Consider the following 14,085-nt stretch of genomic DNA (forward strand, 5'->3'; position numbering starts at 1 on the left):
CAGAAATTCTTATGGGATGCTGTTTTTTCACTGGATAACAATGAAGATACATAAAATGAATAAAAACATACATAGTTTGAACTATTTTCATCATTCTATTCAAAAACATACTGTACAGAAGTAAATTTTTGTCGTCAGAATCGTGAAAAAACATTAAATTTTCAAAAAAATCACTGTAAAATATGTTTTTTTTTAACAATTAGTCATTTATACCCCATATAATTTAGTTTGTAAATAATTATATCAACGATTGTCTTTCATGAAATAAAACTGCTTGACTACAAATAAATTACCCGCATCATCGTCAAATTCACAGACATAGCATTGGAACCGAGCAAATCATCGGTCTTGTCCATGTAATCAATGTCGGCATTACCATAGTCAACTTTTGGAAACGAATTACATGAATCGTTCAAATCAAAATTGTCCTTGCTGTCCGTATCACCAAAGGTCTGGTCTATAAAATTTTTTGACATTTTATCGCCTGTTGTGGGGCCGTTTACAGCCTATACCACTGGTAAACTTGACTTTCCACAAAGAAATTATCGTTAGTTCATGGAAAAAAACTATAGATGGCGCGTGCACTCCAGGCTAATTTTTAAAAGATTATTTTCCATTACCCGGTACTACCGGGGACGTGCAATTCAACAACATTTTTTTCTTCCCTGTACTACCGGGTATGCGCAGTGAAAGGGCTAATCTATGATACAGTAAGGTATAATATCATAATCTATTTTAATATCTATCAATATGTTTTGGGAACATTATTCATCTTTCCACTCAGTTATTAAATTTTTAAATAATGTACTTAAGGGAATTGAGAAAATATGAGGCATGTCTATCGAAATGGTTAAGTTGTCGCACAGTCCAGTATTGAGTAAATGAGCTTTAAAATATGGGAGTTCAAAAAATTGCCAAAAAATCCAAATTTGCTTTTCACTATAGATCAACAGTTTATTGTCTTATTAATCATGTGCCAAAGTATTAGTTCTGGAAGTGGTCAACAAACTGTTTATTTAATGTTATTTTGATAGTTCATTCTATTAAACAATGTATGCACAAATAACTTTGAAAGGCAATTACTCAAAATTTTGCTTATCTTGATTCTAAGACTACTGTACATTCACTTTCCAATAACTTAGGCTTGAAATGTCCAATTTCTATGAATGACCCTTCATTTTAAAGATCACATACTCATTTATCTGAAAATACCAATAACTTGAATTTCAATATTTGCTACAACTTAGCCATTTTGCCACAACATGCCTCATATGGTCAAGTAATTGCAATACAGTATACAGATTTATATTTATCTATTTTAATGTTAATTAATCTACTACATTATCATAATCTATTTTAATATCTGTCAATATGTTTTGTGAAAATTATTTAACTTTCCAGTCAGTAATTGAATAATTAAACAAAGTGCTTAAGGCGAGACTTTTTTTATTTCTTGTTTTGCGTACTTATTTTTTTTTAAGATCATTGGAGGAGGGTGGAATAAAAATTTTGTTTTCTTATTTAGCAAATAGTTCTGCCAAAACATCCAGGCGGAGAAAATAAAAAAATTAAATTTAATTGGTGAATGTAAAATAGGATGGTTAAATGCTTCAAATTTATATAATTAGGAAGGACTATCTCATCTTTGGAGATTTCAAGGTAGCGGAGTGCATAATAAAAATAAAGAAAAACTCTTATTTTTTCTGAAATTTCCACTTTTTCGTGGCAGTGGGTTGCACTAATTGGCCAAAAAAATTTGAATTCATCAATACTTGCAGTCGGCGGGTCGCTAAACAAGGTATAAAGAAGTCTTGTCTGAGGCATTTGTAAAAATATGATCAAGTAATTCCTATATAGTATACACATATCTATATTTAGTTTTTAAGGTTAAAGAGAATCTATCAGTTTCATGCTAAATATAAATATGAAGATATACCATTAGCAGGTGCAGGTTTACTGTCAGAGCATTCATTACACAAACTTCACTGGCTTCTGCACCTAAAGATTGTAAAAAAAACATTAAAAATTATTTTAAATACATTCTATTCTGTATTGTTTGGTTTGATGCAAAGTAGTCATTGGTATCACTAACTAGTGACCGAAAAAAGGCAAATGATTTTAAATTATATGACAAATTAAATTATATGAGATGAAATAAATTTGTATAGTACTGATTGAGAGATGTCCTTTTAGGATTCTTCCAATATTCGAAAGTAGAGTACACCAATGATTTAGAATATTTACAAGAGAAAACAATTGAGGCTTAATGTTAAAATAACTGATGGTTTATAAACAAATTCAGCAGACCTATGAATATTTTTTACATATATTTTGTCTATAAAAAAACTGAATCTCATTCCAACATTTATTGTCTTGCCTGCAATAGTTTTAGGCCTACAGTAGTACTGTACTACATTTACAGTGTATTCGTTTGTTGAGCAGGCAAGTATGTTGCTAAAAGAGACCTGTGTACTTTACATACAATGTGAAGTATTTTCACAAAACCAAATAGATGATTATTTCTCAATGCACAGAGGTTTTGGAAAGTAGGCCTACAGAGCTAACCTAACAGTTGACCAATTCAGCCACAATATATGCTTACAAACTAGCATACCAGTTGTATTCTTCCTGCATATATTTTTTTGAATGCTCAAAAACTGAAGGCATCATTAGAATCTACCAAAATTACAAGAGTTTAGATTTGGTCTAAAAGAACTTTTTGAAACTTTCTTCTCCATTCTTATATAGGCTTTTGCTCTTTGTCTTCAGTAAGACTTGGTAGACTTTCCCAAATACACTATAACATACCTTGATAAAATGAGTTATAACGCACTTGTAAAGCTACTAAACCTTCTTTTCAACTAGTTTCTATCATCTTTTTTCAAACATTAACACTGTTTTACTAATTCTTTTCAAAAATCTCTTTAATGTTAATTATTTATAAAATCTACCACATTTTCTTCAACAGATATGGCCAGGACATAATGTAAAAACAGATCATCTGACACACTGGAAAGGCCTCTGCTACTTTACAGCATTTCTAGCCACACCATGGAATAAGTATACACAAACCAGCAACTTCCATGATTAACGACCTTATTGGCTTTATAGAAGGCTAATTAAAGATTTATCATAAAAAATGCTTATACCTGTATATATTATTATTAATTCAATAATATTATAGCAGTTCATGTCAGTTAAAGTACTGTAAATTAACTTCAGTACATCTACTGGTATAATTGTATCTTTATTTTTAAGCGAAACAATTAATGAACATGAATTTAGCATTTCAAAAGCATAAATGTCTCCTTCTGAAAGATGGTGGAGAAGAGAAGTAGGAAATAAATTCATTCAGAGTGCTGTTATAAATATTTAAAGTTGATTTTTGTTAATCTGACTTAAAGAAACATTTGGAATGGTATGTAAAAATTTTCTTTCCATTTTGAAAGCATTTCTTTCCTCCATTGTTTAATCATGAATTCTTTATTTTATATTTATTTTTTAAAATCATCTATAATCAAAGAAAAAGCTTTTATTGGGTATTAAAATGTTTGATAATGCATTGTTTAGTTCTGATTGACTTGTGGCCACCCTCTTTAATAGTTTACTCTTTCACAATGATGAATTATGCCAAAAATCATTAACGATGTCATTTAGTTTACGGCATGCTAGTTCAAGGCATTAAACATTATATAAATTTCATTACTATTTTCATTGAGTCTCATCAAATTAAAAGTTTTATTATCTGTGCTCTTCTGATCGTGAAAATTAGGGGTCATGGAAATCCCTGCCAGATGAAATCATTAAATTTTAACGCAAGAGCTCATAAAATTGATGGGGTCTATCAGTCCAAGTATTGTATTACACTGTTACTTAAGTTTAATTGTAAGCATAATAAAAATAAGAAAAGTTTGAACAGCACATGCATCAGGGGCAGATTTGGGGGGGGGGGGGGCAGACCCCCTTTTGGGGGGAAAATTGGGAGGTAAAAAAAAGAAAAAAAAAACAAAGAAAAAGAAAAAAATGATAGCCCAGAATGCCTCAAATGTCTAGAACGCAAACATTTCGTGGGGGCATTCCCCCGAATCCCCTAGGACAGTGTTATCTCCATCGGCCCTTCCCCCTCCCTTTTGGACATCTCTGGATCCGCCCCTGTGCATAATAAAAATAAGAAAAGTTTGAACAGTATAGTTTTTAGTAAAATCTTTCTTGGTTGGTAGCTAATTCATTGAAAATCTAATATCCCACAGAAGTTCCATATATTGAAAATAGAAATTGAAAATAGAAATTGTAAAACTGAATGATAAGCAAATTACAAGCCAAATTTAGATACTTTAATATATTGGCTGAGTGAGCTTGTCAGTCAGACATTAAGAAAAACAGCATACAAGTTCAAAAGTTCTAACTCCTTTGGTTTCTGATGGTTTCTTCCCAAATCAGCCATCATATGGACCAAGACCAGGCACTAGACTGGGACAATGCCAAAGTAATCAAAACAGAAACAATGTAGAATACAAGAACAGTAAGAGAAGCAATTGTGCAGCCCTCAGAAAGCACAGAAAAACAATGAACACAGACAACGAGACTTGCAACATCTCATACATATTTGACCAGCTTCTTCTTCTGAAACCCTAGAGTCAATCCTGACAGGATGAGAGTTGGTGATACAGGCCCGTAACCAGGTCATTTCAAGGTGGGGTTCTCTGGGTGTGGGGTCCAGGGGCCTGCCTAAGGGCCATGGTGGGGTCGAGGGCGAAGCCCCCGAAGCCAGAGCAGTTTTTGTGTTTAATGGGTGTATATCATGTTTTAAAAGCAGTTATGTTTTGAAAAACATCTATGTAATAAAAAGGTGGTAATATAATAAAATTAGAAAATATTTTCTGAGAATTGGCATGTTTAAATAACACCGAAAGACCCGTCATCGCATAATCAATGTAACTCTCTATGGATGTTACTAGATGAGTTCGGACTTCAATGAATGAGCCAGACACCAAGTAAGCTGGATGTTAACGGTTTTATTCTATACAAAGTGTGAGCCTCCAACAAGACGCAGCTTGGCTAGTCGATGAACCCCCACGAGAGAGTGAGACTCCGCGGGAACATCCCATATAGAGTCCTTGAAATTTCAAAGGTTACATCAATATCATACTGAACACATTTATTATTATTTAAAAAAAAAAGCTAGGCTATTCCTATTCTTCCTCCTCTTCCTATTCTTCTTCTTCTACTACTTCTTCTTGACTCTCATTTTGTACACTGAAAATAATAGTGCTATTTTACTACATGGCTAAAAAAGGTACAAATATTGTCATTACTACTGACAGGGCCATCGTTAGATTAAGTCAGCCCAAAATATAGCATCATATTCAATACGTTGTCTGACATCATGAGAACCTAAACTTTAATACAGTTATTTGTTATATACTAGGCCTAATTCGAAATTATTATTTTAAGACTTTAATTTATTACACTTCATCACTGCAAAAATACAAGAATAATTCAAAAACAAGACAAAAAGCAGCGAAAAGGAGGGGATGAACAGGTGTCAAGCACCTCTATCTACATCCCCCCTTAAACAGATTACAGAACCACACAAAATATACAAGAGAACAGGCGAAAATACAGAACAAACCCGAAAGGGCCACTGATTAATCTCAGATAAGAAAATATAATACATACATGTCAATACTTGGGTATGTAATATACTAAATCATACATTCAATTAAGATAGATGTGTATAAGAGACAGGAATTGTATAATGTACATTAAAATTTATTAATTATTTGTTAATTTAAATGTTTATTTACAAAGGAAAAAAAAAAAAAAAAACACTCAGAAGAGTAATAACAAAAAATTTAACAAAAATTGAATTAAAATAAATTTAAACCAGAACATCAAAATATTGCACAAAAAAGTTAAACAGGATGAATACAATTTAAAAATTTCAAAACAAAAGTACTCCATAATTAAAAAATTAAATGACAAAGATATTGCATACATTGTAATTCAGAAATAATTTAAAAATACACTAGATGATTGCACAGAAGACTTCAACGTTTCAAATAATCAGGGGGAAATCCATTCCCACACAAATGGCATGACACACACTCAGCAATTTCTGCACAGCGCACAGCGGCAACAAGAGACCCACGTGCAAGTGTCAGCGGGATCAAAATTGTTGATAAATTTGGTTATATTGGTAATAATAATAATAATAATAATAATAATAATAATAATAATAATAATAATGATATTAATAACTAGCCATTTTTACTGCTGTATTTCTCTAAATTTATTTTTAAATGTTCGTATTGATCTTATATTATTTTAACTATTTAAAAAATGTTATGATCTGGATGTTAATGTATATTTTCTGGTTTATGTATGTTGCTTGTTTTTATGAATTGTGTTGACTTTTGTACTGGGCCCTGTGGGAGAACAGTAGATATGCTACTGAACAGGTTTTCCCAGTATAAAGAATAAAGAAATAAAAGTAAAATTTATAAAACAAATATGCGTAAAACTAAAAGATATTGATGAAAAAATAGATGATTTTTTTAAGATTAAAAATGTTGCTGCCAATTAAGTGTGTTGTAGTGACTTCTGCTGGTTTTATATAGACCCATTTATCGTCAGGCACATTTTAAAAAAGTACTGCTTACATTTTTTCTCAGACAAATTTCAATGAAACTACATTACAGTCAGCGGCGTAGATAGGTGAGAATGGGCCCCAGTGCAGGACTAATTACCGGGGCCTTTGGTGTGAAATGTCAACCGAGGGCTGTGGCCAGAGTTATAGCTGGTTGTGGACGTTTTAAATTTTCAGAAGGGGGTTCGAATCTAAAGAATGAAAATTGTAGGACTTGTAGGAGTGCTTCTTATTACTTCCTACCTCTAATGCCCTAGAGTACAAACAAATTTATATAATTTACAGCAATTTATCCAAATAAATGGGTTGCTGACCCATAGTTTGAATAAGTTTGACCTTTAACTGTTAAAAAGTCCTTGGTTTGAATACTTAAGTCATTAGGTGTTTGATTTAATGGCTGGGTAATAATGCAAAGAGCACAGGGGCCTTCTTGGCATGAGCAGCTATAAAATACTAGCTATTATTAGTACTCACTGTCTTGTGTAGGACAGCCAATAAAGGTTAATACTGTTATTGTCACTAAAACGAAAAGAATAAAAATATGAATAAATAAAATAAATGACAGTTCTTACCAGCTAGTTTTGCCATGTCGGCTTGAACTCTCTCGTCACAATGTACCCACGGCAGCTCACCACTGAAATGTCCATAGACACCTCTGAAATGAGAATTGGAGAAACAAATTAAAAGATATGAAGAATTCTCAAAAACATTCTCACTACTGTTTAATAATAAATAAAGTTGTATAATAATGTTAAGTTACAGTAGAAAGTTGCAGTAGCCGAAAATGTTAACTGCAGCTTAACTGAGAAGACACTCAGCCACACTGACTACTTGGATAGTTTTGCTCAGCAACGAAGGGCTATCACGTGGTGTAGACATAGCAACGTAGTACTCTATAAAAGCATACCACTTGTAACTCACTTGCTGCTATACAAATTTTCCTTCTCAGTGACCTATATTAGCATTTGAGCTAACTGTGCTTGCACAAATATACTTTTAAGGCAGATGACCAGTAACTGATGTTTAGAGTAATTTTAACCTAGTTTCTGTAATATGCTGTACTCATGCTCTTATCAGAAGGCTATTTTTAATTTCCCTGTAGAATTGGAAGCTGAATAAGTTAAATATTGAGGGGAGGGCCAAACAACTCACTTTAGGCAAGACTTTTTTTATTCCTTGTTTTGTGTACTTATTTTTTTGAAAGATTATTGGAGAGTGGAATAAAAATAAAAATGAAATTTTGTTTTCTTATTTAGCAAAAAGATTTGCCAAAATCATCCAGACAGAGGAGAAAATAAAAATAAAATTTGGTGAATGTAAAATAGGATGTTTAAATGCTTCAAATTTATATAATTAGGAAGAAATATACATATCTTATCTTTGGAGATTTCAAGGCAGGGGAGGGTGTAATAAAAATGAAGAAAAACTTTTATTTTTTTTGTGAAATTTTCACTTTTTCGTAACGGCGAGTGCGCTAATTGGCTAAAACTAAAATGTTATTTTTATTCGAAATCATCAATATTTTCATTCAGCGGGTTCGCTAAACAAGGTATAAAAAAAGTCTTGCCTTAAGTCTAACTCATCAAATTTTAAATTATAATAGCCCTAAAAATTTGCAGGATCATTTTAAAAAACTTAGTCATTCACATAATACTTGGGGTAGGAAACTTAACTTTGTTGTTCCACTCAATAATTCGCATTTTAGTAAATTAATTTTTTTAAATAATTCTATCATTATCTGAAATAAATTGTCCAACGAGGTAAATAATTAAAAATAAGTTGTTAAACTTTTATTGTAACGTTAAAAAATGCTTTTTAATAGTTTGTGTATCCCGTAAAATGCTTTTTAATAGTTTGTGTATCCCGTAATTTTTTGCTTTTGATCTTGTCATTTTCTTCTGAATCTTTATCTGTCTTTGCTTGTTCAGGTTTGATGGGTTTGTGTTTTAGTAATTCTGTATTCTGATCTTGTTTCTGTCGTTTTTGTTGGGGACCTCTATGGAAACAAGCCTCGTGGCTTATAGAGCTATCCTCTGCATTCCTTTCTCTTTTTTTATTCTGTTCACTCCATTTTGTTTTTGCAGTTTTTATTTTTGTATTTTGATGTATTGGAGTTGATTGGAGTGCAATAAATATTAAAAACAAACAAAGAAACAATAATAAAATAAAGTAGATATTATTCCCCTGAAGAAGACTGAAGCAACTTAATCGAAACGCCAAAACATTCTGAACCACCAACAGTTCTTTTCAGAACTATCTATGTGGCGTACCGCAAGCATTAATATATAATATAAAGTAAATAATGAATTAATCACCTGTGAGCTAAAAAATAAAAATGAATGAACAGTCACTTACGTTTTAGACCACTTATCTAGTTCGTTTGTCATGTATTGCCTGGTTAATCTGGGCATCAAACCTAATGAGTTACCAGACATGTATATACCTTCTGCCTCTGCATCCACTAAAGATAAATCAACTGATGGATGGAAAAAAACACAAGGTTAATTTTAAACTATGTACAGTGTGTTGATCTAAGCATTTGGTATATTAATTCAATCAAATATATACTGCAAGTAACTTGCTAATTAAGCTTGGTTTCCATACAATCGCTATGCGCTATCGCTGACAGCTTTCGGTGACGCTGATTGGTCGGTCAAATTGGGGAGGCTTCCCGATTGCATTGAGGACTGCTAGCGGCAGTGTAACAATTTTAAGAATAGAACATCCAATCTTTCACCGAATGAAATATTCTACCCCATTGTACTCATAAACATTCATTATTTGTATACTAGCCTACCGACACATAAATTCCAAAGGTTTGTTTAGGGCAACACAGCAGATTTGTATTTTTGGCCTACAGTGAATAATCACTCAAGAATGAGCAATGCCAGCATTTTTAATTTGTTTTTATTTATTTCCTTCACGTTCAACAGCAAGTACAGTTGCCACTTACAAGATGGAATGATGCTTTATAAACCCTATGAGGCTTAGGGAGTAGAGTTGTTTTGGGTCATGAAAAACAGTCCTGATGCGACAGGAATTAAACCCAGGAGCCTGGGATTAGAAGGCAAGCATATTAACCACTGCTTTTCAACTCCACTCTGCATTGCCAGATTCGACCAGTTTGCCTAATGTTTTGGAGTGAAGTTTAATCTTTCTCTATGGTTTAATAGGCTAATGGTTAAGATGTTTCCTGGGTTCAATTTATGTGACAGCAGGATTTTTGCTCACGACTAAACTCAACTCCCTAGTCTCCTTGTGATACTTAGTTATTAAAGCATAACTGGGCCCTGTGCGAGAACAGTACATACTGTACCTAGTGAAAGTTTGTGACACGAAACTTATAGACTCAGAAAATCTAGGTTTATTATAATTGATTTTTAATGTATTATTATAATCCTCCTTACAGACACAAATAGCAGATACACATGCTTTTATGCTTTGTTTATTAGGAAATGTTCACAGTAGGCCACATGAGGGACCCTCCCATAATATATTCTTACCGGTATGACTCAAGAAAACATTAGACCTAATTCAAAAGAGACAATTATGGTATACTTCCTGTACTTACCAAATGGTAAAGAGTGGGTGCAAAAAATCAGAGGTTAAATTAAAATGCATGTATACGCCACTAGCTACTTTAATGACTCAACAACCTCAAATCCCAGATTGTCTAATGGCTTGCAAAATTTAAGTTTGCTGAATCCTGTTTGGACTTTGTCTATGGTTTTCCCTACTTTTACATATCTTTATACGTTGCATTAGTACATTTTTCTGAAATTGTAGTATTGTACGGTATTATTTGATGAAATCAACGTGAATAAAATATGTAAATTTTGATACTATATTTTATTATTTTAAAATATTTTTAAAATCCTTGGACCACAAGTTTCCAATTCAAATTAGATATAATATATTAATGTAAAATACAATCCGACATACCACCAGGTAAATCTTTCATTTTTGGAATTTCAAATTCTTTCTTCAGATATGCCAGTGGGTCTTGCACGTCCATCTTGAGAGCAAAATCTTCATCGGTGATCTTGCAACCAAACTGAGAAGCCATTCCTTGCAGCCTAGTTGCGGGATCCTCAGACTTGGCTCTGCAGAACCTTTTGCTAGGCCTGTAATCATCAGTCATATTTCTCCTGATTGGTTGTTGAAGATATTTAATCTTAGTATTCACTAATCTGTCAAAAAGAAAAATTATCATACAGTATTCATTTAATGTAAGTCAAATATTAACTATCCAACAACAAATTTAAAATCAGTTACAGATAGACATAATGTACATACAAAATTAGTATGGAATATTAGTTGGAGGAGGAGTGGCATTATATGTGCGTGAACAGTTTAGAGTCAATGAATTTTGTTGTTCCGGATTTTCTTGAAATTGTTTGGATACAGTTAAACCCAAGTAAGCTTCCACGGTGAATTTTTACATTTATTATTGCTGCAGTTTACTTCCATGCATGAAAAGGCTTATGTTAGAGCACATTTGGGACTCTTTGGATTTTGTACAACAGAAACACCCAGATGCTGGTATTTGCATCATGGGAGACTTTAACAATTTAAATGTAGCTGGCCTTTATAGAAATAACTCACTCTCCTAAATAGTGGACTTTCCAACAAGAAGAATATGTTGGACAAGATATTAACTAATGTTGCAAATTCCTACCTACCGCCTACAGCGTCCTCACTGATTGGTATGAGTGACCACGCTACAGTGACCTGGCTTCCCAACACGCAGCTACCAAAGAAACCAAATGAATTTGTCAAGTGTACAATCACACCTATTAAAGATTCGGACATCTGTGCGTTTGGTTCTTGGATAACATAGCATAGCTGGACTGTGGTTACCAATGCTGTTGGAGCTGTCGCTAAAGCCAATGCACTTTATGATATCCTAAGTAAAAGCATCAACAAGTATTTTCCTGTTCGCGAAATTAAGCTTCGTATTTGTAACAAACCTTGGATGTCTTCTAATACCAAGCGATTGATATGGAGAAGACAACAAGTTTACTCTTCAATCGACCTCCACTTTGGCATTTTTTTAGCAACAAAGTTAAACGAGCAATTATAGCTGACAAGAAGGAATACTATCATAACAGGGTTAAATGTCTTAAATATTCTAACCTTGCTCCATGGTGTAGAGAAATTCGAATTATGACGACAAATAATAAATCAAAAATACCAATTGTTCCTCCTCCGGACATTGATAGTGATAGTGTCCAAGACATGGCAGAATGATCTTAAATGATCAATTTGCATCTATCGGGAGAGATATCCCACCACTTTCTGTTACAAACTTACCTACTTTTCTTCCAGCCCCCTGTACTGGAAGTACACCCTTGGACTGTTTATGATAGACTTTCTAAAATTAATATTAGGAAAGCTGGTGGCCCTGATGGAATACCAGCTAAGATTATATGAGAGTTTATTTATGAAATTAGCTGTCCTTTAACTGATGTGCTAAATGCATCGTTCTGTGAAGGTGTTGTTCCTCAGCAAGGAAAACGAGGTATAGTCGTTCCTATTCCTATATCTAATCCGCCCACTTGGGATAAGCTACACCTAGTTTCTTTGACAGATCACTTCGCTAAAATAGCAGAATCTTTTGTCATTGACTGGCTTATGCCTGTCTCTTATACACATCTACCTAAATGATACAGAATTTTATCATACTTATTATCAAAGTAATAACAATAATTATAACAATATTATGATGAATATTATTATTATTTATTATTATTATTATTATTGACACTAACCAAAAACGTGAAATTATCCCTTTAATAGGGGTTTTTGGTATGTTTTCGTATAATGATGATATAGATTCTTTATAATTTTACTTTAATTGACCTTTTAAAGATTTTGGACATCCGTGCATTTGGTTCTTGGATAACACAGCATAGCTGGACTGAGGTTGCCAATGCCGTTGGAGCTGTCGCTAAGACCAATGCACTTTAGTAAAAGCATCAACAAGTATTTTTCTGATAAGAAAGTATAATACATACTCCAAGTATTGAAATACACGCCATCGTGTTGGGATTCAATATTTCGACATTAATTATGTCATCATCAGGAATGAAAAAAATTATCCATATAGCCAGGTTCTTTCAAGGGGGGTTTTCTGAGCGTGAGGTCCACGGTCGAAGCCCCGGTGGGGTCGGCGAAACCCCCAAAGCAAGGCGATTGGGATTTTTGTGCTTTATGGGTCTAAATAATGCTATAAAAGCAGATATGTTTGAAAAGGTCTTTGTCTGGGTGGGTCTGCAGTGCACCAGGTGAGTTGGAGGACTTATTTGGGAAATCTGAAGAGGGGGGTTCGCCAGAAATGAGGGAGGTTTGCTAGAAAAGGAGGGTTCTCCCGAACCATAACCCCCCCACCCCCGGATACGAGCCTGATTATTACAGGGCATATAAATGGTGTTGGAAAACAACAGCCCTTAAGATGTTTATGAAATCACCACCTCATGTTTACATGCTTTGGCCAAGCTTGGGATCATTTAATGTGAGAATGTGATGCAAGGAGTTTTTGTGTAGTCTTCTCTGAACGAAGAAAGTATCTGCTAACAGTGCCTCAATGTTACGATGGAAAAGATTCAAAACTCTGCCAAACAATCAAGGTGTAGATAAGCTGCCACCAACTGCTGGAGCCTTATATCAGCATATAATGCATGCACATCTGCAGGCCAATACATGAAGCCAGGATTCTGTTATTCATCCAGAAATCCCTGATCCATGCAAACTGGGCTGGTTTATGGAAGATGGTAAATTGAGACCTGTCTTGTCAGAAAAGCAGGCTGGCCCTGAAGCAGTTGCTGAGCTGTTGTCTAGTGTTTCTCATTCATCAGGCAGTGACAGTAATGAAGAAAGAGATAATGAACATTAGCATATTATAAAATCACTGATGTAGGTAAATATAAGTAAATCACAGTATGTAATATGGTTACATAATACTAACACACACACACACACCCACACATTATACATATATATATGATATATATTTATATATGATATATATATATATGTGTGTATATATATATGTGTGTAAAAATATATGTATATATATATATGTATATATATATATATATGTATATATATACACATATATATATATTTGAATACACATATACACAATTGAATACACATATATATGTATATATATGTGTATATACATACATATATATGTATATATATATCAAGCTATTGCTGATTGTTGTTGTATGTATGTATTTATCATATATATATATATTATGGTAATGATAATAACAGCATATGGCAATTGCATATAACTAGCTCTATCACAGTTTTTGTACAGGTCGGTTATTATTATATTAATATGTATGAAAAAATCTAAAATAATGGAAAATGGCAGCCATTTTAAATTGTAATAGCTCAAAAATGTGTACAATATTTAGTTAACTGTT

The 14,085-nt window shown here is 33.1% G+C and overlaps 1 protein-coding gene across 3 annotated transcripts in view; it reads right to left on the reverse strand.

Annotated features, from left to right (window-relative positions):
* LOC117119548 (kynureninase-like) overlaps nt 1-14,085 on the reverse strand; it is a 34,582-nt gene that overhangs the window by 15,863 nt on the left and 4,634 nt on the right. For 2 of the 3 annotated variants that reach the window (XM_033264375.1, XM_033264381.1), the window contains exons 2-5: nt 10,592-10,839; nt 9,005-9,125; nt 7,222-7,304; nt 1,937-1,998 (exon numbers count right to left, since the gene is read on the reverse strand). In XM_033264375.1, the coding sequence (XP_033120266.1) occupies nt 1,937-1,998; nt 7,222-7,304; nt 9,005-9,125; nt 10,592-10,790 (465 nt within the window). In that variant the 5' untranslated portion in view covers nt 10,791-10,839. Of the gene's footprint in view, nt 1-1,936; nt 1,999-7,221; nt 7,305-9,004; nt 9,126-10,591; nt 10,840-11,331; nt 11,466-14,085 lie in introns of those variants that run through there. The other variant, XM_033264390.1, reaches the window with a different exon arrangement.

The sequence above is a fragment of the Anneissia japonica genome, unplaced genomic scaffold (genome assembly GCF_011630105.1).
Source record: "Anneissia japonica isolate Jap-2015-1 unplaced genomic scaffold, ASM1163010v1 scaffold287752_len1182401_cov188, whole genome shotgun sequence".
NCBI lineage: Eukaryota > Metazoa > Echinodermata > Crinoidea > Comatulida > Comatulidae > Anneissia > Anneissia japonica.